The following is a 16,647-nucleotide window of genomic DNA, read 5'->3' as shown; positions in this document are numbered from 1 at the left end:
AAAAAAAGGAAAAAAAAGCTAAAAAAGTGCATTTTTCTCCCGTGGTTTTCCACGTTGCCCACCCCCCAATCGCCGGGCGGGGGGAGCCGCGGTCCGGAGCCAGCGGCCCCGTTTCCCACCTCGGTGATTTCGGCTCTTCGTCCCCCCCGTCCGCGCTGCTCCACGCGGAGCCGCCGCGGCCCCGGCACGGCAGCGCTCCTGCAGCCTGGTTTCAGGGTGGTTTTTTTTTCCCAGGAAGCCGTCGCTTGGCGCTAGGGAAAAGCTGTTCAAACGCCTCTTTCCTCGGCCAACACCACCCTGCCCCGCGGGTGTTTTCAGCTGGGGGCAGGGGGGAGTCGTTTAAAACACAAAAACGGGAAGATCTGGAGCAAGGGCAGGACCTTTGTCGGGGTTAGCGGCTCCTCGAGCAGCCAAAATGGGAGATTGACCCCCCCCAAATCGCCCATTTCACGCCACAAAAGCTCGGCGGATCTATTCGGGCTGGACGGACAGACGGACGCCCCCCTCCCCGCCCCCCCCGCCATCCCGGAGCCAGGCTGAAAGAAGAGCAAAGCCACGCTCAAAACCGGGCTTTTTTTCAGGCAGAAACTCTTTTATTTAAATATCAAAACGCACAGGTTAATAAAAGACACGGGGGATGGACCCGGCCCCAGGCGAGGGACACGCRGGYGGCYGGGCCSGAGCATCCCAACGGGGGCATCCCAAGGGCTGATCCCGTGTTGGCAACGTGGTCGCCCCCAAATTCATCTCCCAAAGGTGCTAAATCCCCCCAGGGGCCGGCTGCTCTCCCCCGGCGGGACCCCCGGACAGTTTCCACGGGCAAAAGAAATAAAAAAAGAAGGAACCTGCCCGTAGCTTAGAGATGCGACCACCCAGAAGGGACGACACGGAGCCATTGGGCATTCCCGATTTGCCGAGCGATGGCACTAACGGGGCTGGTTTCTACCAGGGACGGTGGGAAGCTGCTTTGCCCCCGTGCGGATTTGGAGTGGCCTGAAGTCCCCAGAAGAGCAGATTCGGGGGGGGGGGGGGACGACCGAGGGCGCAGGGCACGTTCTTGCCGGCCACCAGCTCGGCACCTGGCTCCGCTCCGGCATCCCGCGAGAAATCGCCCCCTAAAAATAAGGAAACCAAAGACCTGACGCCTCCGCTCCAGGGCAGAAAGACGGACCCAGCTGGGCTCTCGGCCCGGGAACGGGAGCCTGGGGTGACGGCGGCTCTCGCCGCAAACGGGTCCTCGTCACCCGTCCCCGCGTGACGGCCCGCGGCCGCTGCCAGCACCGGGCGCCGCGCCGGCGGCGGGGGGGACGCGGGGGGACGGAGGGGAACGACTCCCACGCGCATCCGACCCGTGAGCCCGGCCCTCGCGCTGGCGGCCACCGGACACTCCTGTCCCACGCCGGGCAGCCACCAGCAGGGTTCAACTGCGGGGACAGCAAACGCCAGCCACGGGGGGGGGACACCGAAACCGAGAATTAAGTTCCTCGGGGTCCTTTAGCCTCTTTATGTCCTGCCTTGTACCTTGCTATCACGAACGAGAGCTCACGGGACCCCCGAGCCTCAGCAGCTTTGATTTGAGCAGTCGAGGGGGACCGACGGGGACCCGAGTGTCCCCCCGACACTGAAACCTCACCGCAAGGCCGGCGGCGGGGTCCGGCTTAAAGCAGCCAGCTTAAAAGATAATTTATTTGAAAATTAAAACACTTTAACAAAGCCACCTCCCCGAGCGCCGGGGCCGGGGGAAACCGGTGACGCTTCTTCCCGCTCCGGCGGACGGATGGACGGATGGACGTCTCGGGAAGCGGAAGGAAAAGGAGACACCGCCGGCCCCGCACGGTGTCCTGAGGTAGGTGCCAGGCCGTGCCCGGCGCTGCGTTTCCTGAGCTCTTGGGCCGCTGCGCGGGACCGGGAGCGGGGAATGGTCGGCGCCGGGCGCCGGGATGGTCTCGCTCACAGCCTGGGCTTGATCTGCAGCCGCTTCCCTGGAAGGAGAGGAGAAGAAGGTGAAGGTGGAGGAGATGCACCGTCCCCGGGCTTCGCGCCCCCCGCTCCGGGCGGGCTAAAGCGATGGATTTCCCCGGAGAGGGGAGCCGGGAACGAGCCGTGGCGGAGCCTGGTTGGGCCCCCTGGCCGCGGCAAAACGGCACCGGCGCGTCCCGTCCGCTCCCCGGGGGCCGGTCGGCGGTGGCGGCGGCAGGGGACGCGCGGGCAGCTGGCGAGAGCYGCGGCGCCCTCCCCGCGGACGTTCCCGGTCCTCCCCGCGTGCCGGCGGCTGGGGACCGCGGGGAGAAGCCGCCGCGCGGGTCCCGCACCACCTGGGCACGGAAGCGGCAGCGTTCCCGTCCCCCGGGGGCCACGGGAGCAGCTGCCGGCTGATGTGACTCACCGCGGTGGGGGGGGACGGGGGCGCCCGCTCCGCCAGCCTCACCTCTGCCGCCTCCTCCCTCCTCGAGGGCCGCGTTTTCCGAGCCCCTGGAGGACGCAAAAGCCCTTTTCCGCTTGGCGGTACCTGGCAGCAGAGAGGGAGAAAAAAAAGAGGAGAAAAATCATCACGCGTTCRCTTCGATCCCTGACTTCATCCCAGTCGCAGCATCGGACCCCCGGGGGCCGTTAGGGAAAACCCGCCGGCAACGCCTCCGGCCCTGCCGGAGCGCCGCGAGGCCGTTTGCAGCGGGGCTGGCTTGGGCCGAGGATCCGGGGCAGCGCTTCCAACGGCGGCGCGGGACCGGTGCCGCGATCCGCTTTCGGAGCGGCAAAGAGGAGCGGAGCGCGGCGAGCAAGGGGTTAACGCTCCGGCCRCTCCGGGTAACGGGATGCAGGTCGGCGATGCTTGGATGCTTGCTTCCAGCGCCCGCCGAGGCGGAGAGTGCTGCTGCCATCTAGCAGGCACCAGCCACTGTCCGGGAAAACGCTTCCYGTCCGCTCGGCCCGGCAGGCGGAAGCAGAGATTTGGAGGGTCCCCCAGGGACCTTCTCCCCGCCGGCGCTCGCTCGGCTTTCCCGAACCTGACGTGGGGCTTCAAGGAGGGGGATTGCAGCATGGATCCATCACTGTAAAAACCACCCGGTGGTGKCCTCGTGGGCCTCATCTCCTCCGTTTCCCAAGGACCTCGACCATGGTATCAAGCTGAAACCTCCTGCCCAGGGGTGCCTGGACCCCTTTGCAGGACCCAGTCCGCGCGCTCTTCATCAACCCTGGCAGATGACATGAAGTCCCACCACCTGGCAAAGCCAGAGCGTCCATTTCTGCCCATTTTCTCCTTTTTTACGTCCATATGGAGCGCACGGGGTGCTTGGAGGGTTTTACACGCTGRCGACCACACGATCTTCCCCAACGGGCAGGTAGGAGTGTGGTGGTCACTTGGTCCAGGAGAAGACCACGAGGCTAGCGCGGAAGGGGGAGATCTCCCAGAAAAAGCTACGTTATTAAGCAGCGAAGACTTTTTGGAGAAGTCCTCTCTCCTTCGGGATTACAAGAGAGGAAAATCATTAGGGAGGATAGAGAGAGCCTGGCCCAAATGCCAAAGTCCACCCAGAGGCAGAGTCCGGTCGGAGACGTGCGAAGCAACGTAGGACTTAACGCGCGCTTCCCATTTTGCCGATCTCTTCCGCCATCCGAGCCGTCCCCATTTCGAAAACCCTTCCGCCAAACCAGCTTTCCCCGCCGCATCGCGCTTCCGAGAGGGCAACGCCGCCAGCCGGCCAACCCGCGGAAGCAGCGGCGGGAGCGAGGAGCCGGCRCCGTTCCCGCCGCCGGGAAGCCACGGCGCGCGCCGGGACCCGGGGAAGGCAACGGGTCACGTCGGCGAGTTTTCCTTCGCTTTTCGACTTGGGTAAACAAACTCGCTCGGCGCCCGCGCGAGCCCTGGCAGTGATACATCGCTTTTGAGCTAATTTATGTAAAATAAAGAGGGCTCATTTAGCACCTTTCYGCCCTTAATATAACACCCATACATCAGAGGGCTGCACGGCAGCCCCGACCGCCTCGGCTATTAGTCACCCGCGACGCCGGCTAACGCGGCTTCCGACGGCGGCGACGCGGCCGCCGGCACCCGGCCGGGCGCACGGGGCGCCCCTTCTCCGCGGAAAGCGCCCGGCTCCTGAACGGCTCCTCCAATAAATCCGGGCGCGATGCGCAAACGGAGGTTTCCACCCGAAGCGTGGAGCGGGTGGGAGGATGGGGGTTCGTTGCTGGAGAGGCGCCGGCAAAATGGGAGCCTGGGAGTGTGCCGGCGGCAAGGCGAGACTCCGAGGATCATTTTGCCGGATGCATTTGCCCACCCAATTTTCCAGTATTTTACTTATAAAGTACTTTATAGTACTATATAAGTATAGTACTACATACTGTATAGTACTTTCCTTGGCAGTCAGTGCAGCGCCTGTAAAGCCCGATCCGGCTCCAGCTCCGGCTCTCCCAAAGAAGTCACYGAACGGACCTGGCGGAGGCAGCACCCGGGAGGGCGACGTGCGGGAACGAGGATTTTTTCCCCCGTCGCGAGGCCGAGGACGGCGAAAGAGATTTTCCAACCCCTCCCTGAGCCGAGCCGCCAGGAGCGCCGGGGAATGGCTCCATCCCCGCGGAGCRGCCGGGGAAACTCCATCAGCCGGCAGCGGCAGGAAAACGGCCCGCGTGGCTGCCCAAAGCAAATATTGTTAGAGAAGCAGAAATATAGATTTTTTTTTGYGGGGGAAAAAGGGAAGGGAAAAAAAGACGAAGCAGCAGCAGCTACTTTTTTAATTGCCTGCAATTAGCTTCCCGRCGGCCGCGCGGGGTTTTGCAGAGCCGGGTTGGTTTTACGGCGGACGCTTCGGATTTAAAAGCGCCGCCGCCGCTGCCGAGGCTGAAGCAAGACGGGTCGTCCGAGAGCAACCGACCGCCGGCRGCGCGATCCGGCTTCTCGGCGGCGACGGCAAGGAGGCGTTTTTCAACCCCGCTCCGGGAAAGGAACGCCACGGATGGACGGACAGSATACACGGCGAGCCCCGGAGCGCGGCCCCGGCCCGCGGACGCCGACCTGGCCTTCGGCCTCGCCGCTTTGCCCCCCCCCTTGCCCGACGCGAGAAACCAGGCGCGGAGGCGTTATCCCCCCCAAACCGCTCCGTCTTTCCGCGGGAACGGCCCGCCGGCGGCGAGCGGAGGCCCCCCAAAAAAAACCCCCTCAGCCGGCCGGGGCGAAATATATATATATTTTCTGCTTTTGTGCATGGGAGATTCTGCAAATTGCGCGATCAATCTCGGGCGGCGCCGAGCRCTTCCCGCGCTCCCCTCTCCCAACCCTCCGCCTTTCGGCGAGGCGCCGCCATCCATCTTCCAGGAACCAGGTATATAATTTCTAGTTAGCGAAAGCCGGGCGAAGAAGCCCCTTTTTTCATTACGATGATTGAACTGCTTCCGAGGAGAGGAGCAGGGCCGGCTGGCGAGCCCGCGGCGCGGAGCCGAGCCGCTTTTGCTGAGCTTGTCAGCCTCGGCGGAGAGCGAGGGCTTCCAGCGCTCTTCCCGCTGATGGAAATCAACATTTATTTTGCCTAAGCCGAAGAAGGTGTCAGGCAGGCGGAGGAACTCGCCACTCCGCGCGGCGACGGAGGCAGCGCGCGGGAGAAATCTAATAGAAATATATTATCCAGCCCGAGGAGCGGACGCCGGCGGTAAATCACGCGCCGGGCGGCACCGTTATGTTTTTTCAATAAAAAGAGGCCTTCCCCCCCCCCCCCAGACGCGGCCGCTCCGAGCGCCTTCATCTGCACCCGATGGGAAAGTTAAACAAAATCCGCCTCGACCAGATGCCGAGCGGCGGCGGCGGYGGGGAGAAGCGAAGGGGGGGGAAAAGGAAGCGGCTCCCGTCCCCGTCCCCAAGCTCCCCGAGGGTCCTCAAAAGCTTTTCCCGCGCCTCCGCGACGCGCGGGGCCACCCAGCGCCCGGGGAGGCGCGAAGCCAGTCCCGGGAAGGGACGGCAGCCGGACGCATTGCGCCGACGGATGAGCCGGTGCTGCTCCGGGGTCCTCGGCCAAAGCCAGCCCCCGCTGCAAACGCCTACRTGGCTCCTTGGAATTAATAAAAAAAAATCCTCTTTAGGGCTTTTCCCCCACCGAACAAGACGGCCGCAAATAGCAGGAGGGCCGAGGTTCGACGGCGAGCCAGGCAACGTTCCCATTATTAATACGGCGGGAGCAACATCTGGGGAGAAGGGGGCGGAAAAGTTTCCCAGCCTGGACACCGCGGGGAAGAAACCCCCCGCTCTCATCCCCCAAATCCCCGCGTACATTTGCCCCGGCCGGGAGGAATATCCTCGACCGGCTCGCGGGCCACCGTGGGGGGAGCCGGGAGGTTGAATCCGACTCCGAAACGGCTTTTCCWTTCACAGCTGAAGCGCACGGAGCTGAGTCAGCTCCGGAGGAACTCAGGCGAGGGAGGACTTTTTTTTTTTAAACAAAGTCCAAGAACAAAAGGAGGGATAGAAAGGATACGGCGAGGGCTAAACCCCAGGATCTTCTGCAAAAGCTTTTGGAAAAAGCAGCCAGGGGTTGATCCGGGGGCTTTTTTTTTATCCCAACTGGGTGTTGCATAGGAGAGGAGGGGGCGTTTGCGGTGTTTTCCAACTTTATCTACTCCCCCTCATCTTCACCGTGCGTTTTTCCCACTAGGAAGCATGCGCTCGCGGAGGGGGGGAAGACTCACCCGCCATGCCGATAACGCGGAGGTTTTATCCCAAAGGACAACGCCGGGGCTGCCTCGCAGCCCGCCCGAGAGGCGCGGAGYGATTTCCCAGGCCGTCGCATACGGCGGAGGCCCGCAGAAGGGAATCAATCACCGCGCTCCACCGGGAACGCTCCGGATACCCACGCACGGAGCTAATGAACACACGCGCTGCAGCTGCTGCGCTCAAGGGGAACGACTCCGCCGTCAAATCCCCCTCCGCGCCCGATCTCCCGTAGCCGGGCACGTCGCTTCAGCGGTGGAAACTGCACCCTGTCCACAGCCCTGCACTTATCCCCGAGTTGCGTTAAGCCCCTCCGGCTCTCCCTGAATTACAGCGGTGACACAAATTAACCAAAAAGTCAGCGTGCGGCTATTCCACCGAAACCTTCTACCGCCATTGACAGGGAAACTTCAAGCTTGGTTGGTAGGAGAAGCTTTGTGCAGAAGGAAAACCGCTYGGGATAGTCTTTCCTTCTGACCAAGATGTTTAAATCAGGATGCGTCTCGGGAGATTTCCTGCCGCTGCTTGGGGACGTGTGCCCCGGGAGAGCTGCTACATCCCCGTGTCCTTTCGCCTTAATTCCCTCTTTTAGGAAGAAAGAAATAATCAGGTCCCTTCCAAACTCAACCGTTCTGTGATACCCGGAGAATTCAACCCCGTTCAGATGGCTGGATGCAGCCGGCCACGGGTGCTGAGCCCTGAACTCCCGAATCCTCCCTCTCCAAGGAGGACCCCCGCGTGGGCCGGATGCTGCACGACGCGGRTATGCAGCGCTCGCCGGCTGCCTCCCTCCTGCTTTACCCTGCCCGTGCTGACGGCTCGTTCGAAACCAGGAGCGGAGATTTCRTCCCCAGCAACTTGGCAAGGTCAAGTGAACTATCAGATACGGTGAATCCCARATCTGCCATCCAACAGCAAGCTGAAGTTCATCGTGAAGGAGCCTGGGTTGGATCATCTAAGAGGACCCTTCCATCTCCAACTGGCAGGGCACTAAATAATGCYGGTGGGGAGATGATAGGGCTGTCAGATCTTCAGAAACCCTGAGCAAAGTCCAAAAGGCCTGATCTCCAGGTCCTCTATCATGAGAGGATGAAGCCCTTAGAGATGGGCAGAAGATTAATATGGAAGAAGCGAGTTTCAGTCCTGGCAAATGAGCGTGACTTGGCAGGTCTGAAACTTGCCTGCAAAATCGATAYGGAAAGAGGATTGGAAACATGCAGGCGGTTAGATCCATGCAGAAAGTAAATCAGAARGAGTATTTTCAAATGCCACTCGTGGGATAAGAAATAACGATTCTGATTCAGATCAAGAGCTCAATTAGGAAAAGTCAGGATGCTCATCACGTTTACTGGAAGTTTCAACTAAATTGGCCGCTTTGCCACGCAGAAATTAAGAGTAAAGTTTCTTACCTTGGGACTTCCCGAGAGCCACAAAGACACTACAAGATCCAACATCTCCAACTCCAACCCTCCGTAATACTCTGAGTATCAGCATTGCCCTAAAGTCTAYCATCCCGGTGGCATGCCAAGCCACCTCATGGCTGCCTTTTGGTCACTGGAAGACATGCCCATGATCAAAAGAAAGACAACCGAAACCAGTATCCGGATAAAACAGGATCAGTCAAAGCCTACCCCACTGTTGAGACCACTATCAAACACCCCCAAAATCCGTACACATCTGCTGACTCAGGAGGAGAAGATGCAATCACTGATGAACAAATCCAGCATGTTAATGGGAAACCAATTAGCCTGATACACATTGCTCTGCTCGAGGAACGGGTGTCGCCCGCTACCTGCAAGTCAATAGATTTTGCATTAGAAAAGCAATTATATTAGAGGTTTGTTAATTCAGTTATGAAAGAGAGTTTTGATGCTCTCTAATTAAACTCTTGCATGCTTGATGTAGCATGTATCAGCCTGGGACTTGCGAAGGCCGGAGGAGATAGCAGGGGAGGGTTGTGCCCTGGAGGAGAACGGGACAGCAACAATGGGGAGGAGGGCAAGGCAAGCACAGGAACATCCTCCCACCACCCCGTAGATACGTGGATCAACTTCTTCAATTACAAGAAACATCTGCTACATGCCAGGTTATGTGAACGAGGACAGACCCAGCTGAGCCCTTCGCAGAGACTGCTACAGGGAAAAGAGCTGTTAAAGTCCAATGAAGGTCTGCGCCGCCCCCAGAGCCTTCCCAGATGATGAAGCCATGTGAGCATTGGTGGTATATTATACCACCAAAGATCACTTTCCCCTCCACTGACAGGACTGGAGGAAATCTTTTGGGTCACCATCCACCAACACGGCCTTGCCCCAGGCCCCCTTTCCCTGCAGCCCCAGGCTTGCTCTCTGCACTGAGAGGACAAGACTAGCAGGTCCTACAGATCTTTGCTTCACAAAGCCAGGCCATATCTGGGCTTGTCCCCATTTCCTTGCTGTGTTGGAAGCACACAAAGACTTCAGGGCTTGGTCTCCTGCTACCCTTCCTCTCCTCAGCTTGGGCTTGCCTGCTCGGTATCATCCCTGGGAGATCTGTGAGCTCCCATAACTCACACAAGCCCTCACCATGACTGCCTAGATGCCTTCACCTCCTCCTGCAACTCTCCTACCTGCTTCCTAAGAGGTTCCACCATCGGGCACATCCCCAGCCGCATGTTCTTGACCTCCCAGTCATCACTGGCCAGTGCCATGACAAATCAAACCTCATAGTTAAGGCTGGACAAGTTTAAGTAGGAGGCTGGACTCAACAACCTCCACAGGTCCCTTCCACCCTGAATTATCCTATGATCCTATGGACAAGGGCTGAACTTGGGCTAAGACATTTAGGGCAAGGGTCTTGGCCTGTCTCTGCACCCCAAATCCTGAACCCACTCACCCAGCAGGCTCCTGACCCCTCTCATAGCTAAGTCCACTGCTCAGAGCACACTGAAAGCTCAGAAGAGCCAGGTTACAACAGAGTAAGACCACAGGGCAGGAAAATCCCTTTATCTCAGAGGCTCTGGAGCAAGTTGGACCCTTGTGCTTCTTTCTCCCCATCATGCCTTATAGACAGGTGGCATCTCTGCAGGGACTGAGCCCGATCCAGCCCCTGGTGACCCACAGCTTGGAGCATGTTAGCGAGTGAAAGGTCCTGCCACACAGTTTAGGACTCAGGCAGCCACCAGAGGAGAAGGCAGGACCTGCAGAGAAAGCCTGCTGCCTCCACGGGTGGCAGAGACGGAGAAGCAGCCCAGGCGSGCTAAATGGAGGAGGCTGCATCTGCCACTGCTTACGGCAATGTTTCCCCAGGGCTGAAGAGCAGCAAGAGCCACACTAGCTCCAGTGCAATGCTGGAAATGAAGTGGAAGCCGTTTGGACACTGTGTGATCAAGAGGTGCCTACGGGGATGAACGGGCCCAATCCCTTGCCATGGATTGGATCCTTATCACATCGAAGTCAACGACAAAAATCCCTTCCTTTCTCCCTTCTCCTTTTATGTGCCTTAGCAGCATCTGCTCTAGCAGATCTCCATCACGAGGGCCCACGGGGCAGCAGCTTGCTCCGCCGTAACACCTCCGTCGCTCCGGCGAGCAGATGGCACAAGGCATGCAACAGCGTCAGCGCAGGGAAACGAGTGCAGCGCCCTGGCAGCCTGCCCAGCGGCAGACCCCGCTGCCACTGCTGTCCGCTGCCGTCCCCAGAGCGCCAACGTGCTCCTGAAGCCTCGTTTCCCCGCAGGGACCATCCAGCTGCCCCAGATATCGGGGAGGTAGCGCCGAGGTAGCTGCAGATCTGGGCCGCTACCTGGAGTTGCTGTCGAACAGCCACTCGCTGCCCAAATGAGAGCTGCTACTTCCCCGAAACACGAAGGAGATCAGACATTTACCAGCTCCTCTCACAGCCGAAAGCCATCCCCTGGCTCTCCTTTCTGCTTGTCGTCCCACAGCTCTCCGAGCCACAGGCACACCAGCAATTRAGCTCCAAAGTTCTCGCTGATTGGGACAGTATGACAAATGGGGAAACCGAGGCACGCAGAAGTCAAACACTACTACCCCGTTAAAAACCCTGCTTCTGGATAAATGCTTCAGCTGCTGTTGTCACCTGCAGAGGCTAAAATCGCTGTGACCAAAGATCTCAGATAATCTGCACGTCTGCACGTTGATGTGCTACACAGACCTGYGAGGGGAGGCTGAGAAAACTTCTGAGGACCAGGAGCAGTCTTGCTCTCCAGCAAGCAAAAGTGGAGATGATCCAAGGAAAGCAGCTCTTGGCCCATCAGCCCCCCACTTTTCCCARTTAAGTGCGTGACCAAGCTGGGCACATTGCAGTGGCCCCGAGACGTCAMGAGTCACCTCACCACCCATTTTCCCACAGCCCTTATTAGATACCTCCCCCTCCCCGGACTGGCCCCACAACTCGCTGAGTTTCTTACCCCTGTGAGTGACCAGGGGACTTGGGGCAGACAGGGGTACAGGAAAGAGAGAGTTATTGTCACCCTTTGGGTGATGCACCAAGGGACTTCAAACAGGTTCCTCAGAAGTTGCAAGGCCTAAGAAAGCTTCTCCAACACCCAGACTAGACTTTGGGGAAGACAGGTCCCCTCCAGCAACAAACCCTCCAACAGAGGCCTGACAACAGTTGGCCATAATACTCCCTCCAGCAGTGGGAGAAACCACCCAGGTTGCAGGAGTAGGCACCCATTCCTGCTCAGAAAGAGGGTGCTGGCAATAATGAGCCAGATGGAAGGGGTCTGGAGGAAGGACATATAGAGGAGGAGCAGGAGGTCTGCATGGGTGAAAAGAGCTTCCCTCAGCCAGGTTGCAGGAGACCCAGAGCCCATGCAGGTCAATGCAGGTCAACCCATCCAAAGAGCAGGCAATGGAGGTAGACACATCCAAAAAAGAGGTGATGGAGGTGGACCAGCCACAGGTGCAGCCACTGCCTCRTGACTTCATCTTGGCAAATATCTTTTCCAAAAAGAGGCAGCAGCCTCCCACCAGGAGGGCCAAGATCACTGCTCGCCATCAGCCATGGCCCAGACTCTCAAGGAAGTCCAAGGTGGCTCAGGCACCTCCAGGGAGTAGCTGGGATGGAGGAGATAGACCTCGTCTTTTCGATCTGAAGAAGAGAAGGGGACTAATGGAGGATTGCTGTCTCCAACTACCTGTCTTCCACTGCCTTCAGCTCACTGCTGTCTTCAGTTATTTAAAGGGCAGTTGAAGATGCCCTTATCCATGGAGGTGCAAAGAAATAACGGATCAATATAAGAAAGTATATAAAGAGCTGTTCCCATGGATAAATAAGAGACTTCCGTTTTATCATGAAGAAGTCCTAGAGATCAGTACTAAAGTCCGCACTAAATGCTTCATTAGAAGCACTTTTCGGGACTGGGCTAATTTGTTAATACCGTACAAATATTTTTCCCTCTATACAACACYTGCGAGACCACACCTGGAGTTCTGTGTCCARTCTRGGGCTGCCCAGTACAAGAAAGACATAAACATACTAGAGCAAATCCAGCGGAGGCCACTGAGACGGTGGGGCTGGAGCGCAAGACATACAAGGAGATTCCCGTTTCCACAAGCAGGAAATCAATTGCCCATGTTTTACCCCTCAGATAATGTTTCCTCCCAGGCCCTACTGACAGGRGAAAACTGTAACAACCGAGTCACACCGGCACTGACGCTCAAACACGTTATTGCGTTACTCCTGCTCAACAAGGTTACCATCCATCAGCCGAGCTGCAGTAACTGTCCATGCGASCGCTCTCAGACTGCAACGCAGCACAGCTAGAAAGCCTTGCCCAGCAAAAGCATTACTGTAGCTCTTTTTTGCCGTTAGCTAAGGAGCGACACGCAGCCCGTTCCCGTAGTCCGGCAGATGCCAGCCACCATTATCCCAGGACAACCCGATCGAGTGTGACCCTTGATCACCTGCCAATGCAGACGTTCTCTGGAAAACTTCAGGGCATCTTCTACCACGGGCTTACCTCAACCCAAGGGASGCCAACGGGGTTAATTTTTATCTGCCTCCCCCGGCTGCCAAGATGGTTTTAGAGAGAAGAGCCAGCAGTAGGCGAAGTGTTAAATGGGACACTGGAGGCAGTGGAGCCCCTGTGGGACCCTCCACACCGCAGCCAGCCGAGGGGATTCGCTCAGGGGGGGACCAGCTGCAGACACGTGTAGGGCTTGGAGTACTGGCTTTGTGTTAAATAAATGACATCTGCTCTCCGATTTTGGCAGCTGAGGAAGAAAGAAGGAAAAAACACAGGGAAAACATCAACCTAGAGCGATAGCTGGGGCTTACCAGGGAGATGCTACCATCTCAAACACGCTCCGACGCTGGAGCTGGAGATGTTGGTTGAGAGACCAGGTTACGAGCACGCTTCCCCGCACGTCCTTCCAGCACATCTAGGACATCGCTGAGGAGCGATCGTGTCTCCTGCATCACCCGGCAGCGGCTTTCGCCGCCACGCCGGCAGGCAGGCAGGCAGGCAGGCAGCACCTCCGAGCTGCCTAACGCAACGCGGGAACAATTTAACCCTCGAAGGCGAGAGCAGGCAAGCTGAAGCCGGGTTTGGGCAGGAAGGGCGGGCGAGGGGGATTTGCGCTCTCAAAGTTATTCCTCCAGAAGTGAAAGCTGTAAACAAAAATAGAAGCACTGCACCTCGATGAATTCCTCCAAAGCAAAAGCGTTTGAGCGTGCTCAGCGGAGCCGTTAAAAAAGACTGTAGCGAGCATCTTCCATTAACGTTACGACCGTGAAATATGACAATAAAATGATAGCCGTATGGTCGCAAATTTGCAGCCCGCCGAGTTGCTAGGAGTTTATCGTCACTCAAACGTGCAGAGAGCTGTAAAATGTTTACAGAAAGGGTCGTTTGCAGCTATAAAATCCTCTTTTCTCTCCTAAACAAGGCTGAGTGGAGCCATTTACAAACCCCTGAATGTTCATCGGGGGAGAGGGGAACATCTGTTCTCTCCAGGAGTTTTCAGTGATCTTCTCGAACAAATTAACTAAAATGGGTGCTTTCTAATTAAATTAGCACTCGATTGGAATGGTTTGCATTGGTGCRCTTGCTTACAATTAGCGCAGGGAGGCCAGTTAGGCTCCGGCGCAGGCTATTTAACTGGAAGGTGAAATATGGAAAAGCACATTACCTGGAAACGCTTACCGGAGGGGCAGGGGAGCCGCGTGCTCCCTCCGGCTCTGCCCTCCCGCGGCACCGCCGGGCGCTCGCGGAACAAAACGAGGCGAAGGCTGCGACGCTGCCAAGTGCTGGCCCGTGTGCGCACAGCAGCACGAGGGTTTCCAGTCTTGCCTGGTGGCGCAGAGCTGCCAGGAAGCCCCTTGCAAAGTTCAGCTGCTGCCCGAGAGGACGCGACTGTTTGCTAGGGACCGGAACGAAGGTTAATTCGGATTAGCGGACTTGCCGGTGGTGGTGGGAAGTGCGTAAGGTGGAGGCAACGCTCACCGTGGACCAACGTTTCGGCGCTGGAGCAAACAGTCCAGCCCCGAAAGGCTGTAGGGGGAAGGGGCTCAGGGGCACCAAACTCGTTGCAAGCAGGGTAGGAGGACATGGACCTCTGGCACCCAGTGCAGTCCATCTTGGAGTGTCCCTGGAGTTTGGCCGCTATCGCAGATGATGCACCCAGAGCAGGAACGGGATGGGCCCTAAAACCACGGGGCTGAGCCTTTAAAACAGCCCAGGGATACGGCCYTGGCAGCGACTAAGCCTGGTCTGGCAGGGACAGAGACGTCATGAGGGTGCAGCAAGCATGGGAAAACCTAACATAGAGAGGGGACGCACCCAGCTCACGTCCTTGCAGAAGTGTCACGCAGGAGGATGTGGCCAGTCTCTACGCAGTTGTAGCTCTGGAGCCACAACAGATCTTTTGGATAATCCACACCCACATCCATCTCCCTCACAGAGATGGAAACCCTGGGGCTTCAGCCTGGTCCTAGCACTGGGCAAGTCCTTCCAGTCTCGAGGCCCAGGCGCAAGATGGGGACAGCAGTCACATCATCGGGGACAGACGCGTTTGCACATGGATTCGAATTTGCACAGAGCTCCAGGACGCTTGGCTGGACACATTTTGCTCTCTCTGGGCCATGCAGACCGGCCTTTCAGAAGATGCCCAGAAAGCACCAGCGAGCTGAAAGCTGATGCTCTTCCAGCCCCGAATTAAAAGGCTCCTCTTGCAGCCCCGATTGGCGCCACCAACCCTCCTCACGTGGCAGTAAGGGCAGCAGTGCTAACAGAGAGGTCTCAGCACCACACACACAGACCAAGGTGCTCCCTTCCACTCCCCTTTTTATATATCCCGAGGTCTGAGGAGACCTTCTGGCTACAGGCCTGCACCGAGACCCACTGATCCTTAAAGGTCATCTCCAAACCCCTGCTCACCTAGAGTCTTCCCTCCTGTATATATAACCGGTGGTTTTCTTTGCTCCTCCTGCATTCGGCGCTATTAGAAAAGCATTTTCTCAAATTGTGACCGTTTAACCGAGCAAGCCAGACCGCTCCRTAACAACAACCTGTCCTCCTCCTTATTTACTACCCCACCAATTTGCGTGTCACCTTCAGGCTTCGCAAGCAGAAACGGAGTATCGCCATCGAGCTCACTGGGATGAATGTTGAGCCCGCCTGGTCCCCAGCTCTGCCCCACCGGCCGGCTGCGGCGAGGACRGCAAGGTCCCCAAAACAGCGTCGCGGACACCAGCTGTTACCTACTGAACAACCAGAGCTAGGCAGGGACTCAAGCTTCGGTTCTGGCTTTATAGGCTATCCTCTTTCTGSATGATCAGGGTGAAAGCCCATTAGTGGAAAATATATATATACACAAGACGGATCCCTCCTGTAACTGGCCTTAGACACCCCCACATGCAAACGGGTCTCTCAGGAGCCGGTCAGACCTCCTGGTCCCTCCAGCAGTGAGGAACCCCTCGGGTTGCAAGATGCTCCAGGGAAAGCTTCTCCGTTGCCTCCTGGTGATGGGTGCCACCACCGGCCCATGGGGCCAATGRTTCTCCCAGGATGAGCCAGGGCAGGAGCGTGTTTTCTCTGATTAGATATCAGGGTTCCCTCGGCCACCGTTGAGCCCTTGCRCTCCTTGGTGTGAGCAGAGACGAGCGTTTAATCACACAACCCACCAGACGTCACCCCCACGCGCGGGGCAAACAGCGTCCTCGCGCTCATCCTCRGACTAACAGCGGGCGAACGATGCATCGCTCTGGCAGGGAAATGGCTTCGTCATCAAATTATTTTACAGACATTTGCAATTCCTTCCCTGATTTCCTTTCCCGGGGTCTCCAGCCCTGCTGGTATCTCATGCTCTCCTCGCTCACCAACGCTTGCCAAGCTCAACCAGCACGGCGGGGCGCACGCCCCACGGGGAGGCAAGGACCTGCGAGCTGCTGCTCACCCCAAATCTTTTCCCTGCCAGCCCTGGAGAACCCCTAACTTCCCTRCTAATGTCCCCGCACTGTACCAGATACTTTTTCTCATCTTCCCCATGCAAAGCGACTGGAGATTATCCCCCCCCATGAGGTACAAACACGGGTTGGAGAAAAGCCTGCCTCCCAGATGCCCGTCCCGCCGGAGCGTCGCTATCCCCCACCCGACGCACGCGCTCTTCACCGAGTTACTGCAGACTGCCAAGTGCAATTCAGGGCGCTCCAACAGCTTTCTTTCGGCGGATTAATTGCTCCATCTTCATGGCCGAGATCAAAAAGGCCGATTAACCCGCTGGTTCGAGAGCACTTGCCCGCGCCGGCAGCGGCGGCCCTGCCACCGAGATCAAAAGCGTGTTGAAACGGGGCCAGCAGAAGGGAAGGAGGGAGGCGCAGGGGGGGGAGAAAGCACCGTGACTCCGAAGGGAAGCCAAGTACTTCGCTCCACGCTGCGGAGAAGAGTCCTTCCAGCAGAAGTGATCCCTGCTGAAAGGACGCATTCCCACTGCTTCGCGTTTCAAT

General features: G+C 57.9%; 1 protein-coding gene across 1 annotated transcript in view; it reads right to left on the bottom strand.

The window, feature by feature from the left end:
* Window positions 1–1,861: 1,861 nt before the first annotated feature.
* Window positions 1,862–16,647, bottom strand: part of ZC3H3 (zinc finger CCCH-type containing 3) — a 162,848-nt gene continuing 148,062 nt past the window's right edge. The window contains exons 13-14 of the mRNA XM_026069432.1: window positions 2,429–2,509; window positions 1,862–1,982 (exon numbers count right to left, since the gene is read on the bottom strand). Of these exons, the coding sequence (XP_025925217.1) occupies window positions 1,951–1,982; window positions 2,429–2,509 (113 nt within the window). The 3' untranslated portion in view covers window positions 1,862–1,950. The remainder of the gene's footprint in view (window positions 1,983–2,428; window positions 2,510–16,647) is intronic.

This window comes from Apteryx rowi, unplaced genomic scaffold (genome assembly GCF_003343035.1).
Source record: "Apteryx rowi isolate R43461 unplaced genomic scaffold, aptRow1 scaffold_106, whole genome shotgun sequence".
NCBI classification, from domain to species: domain Eukaryota; kingdom Metazoa; phylum Chordata; class Aves; order Apterygiformes; family Apterygidae; genus Apteryx; species Apteryx rowi.
The sequence above is the reverse complement of the archived record's forward strand: the minus strand, read 5'-3'. Positions and strand labels throughout refer to the sequence as shown.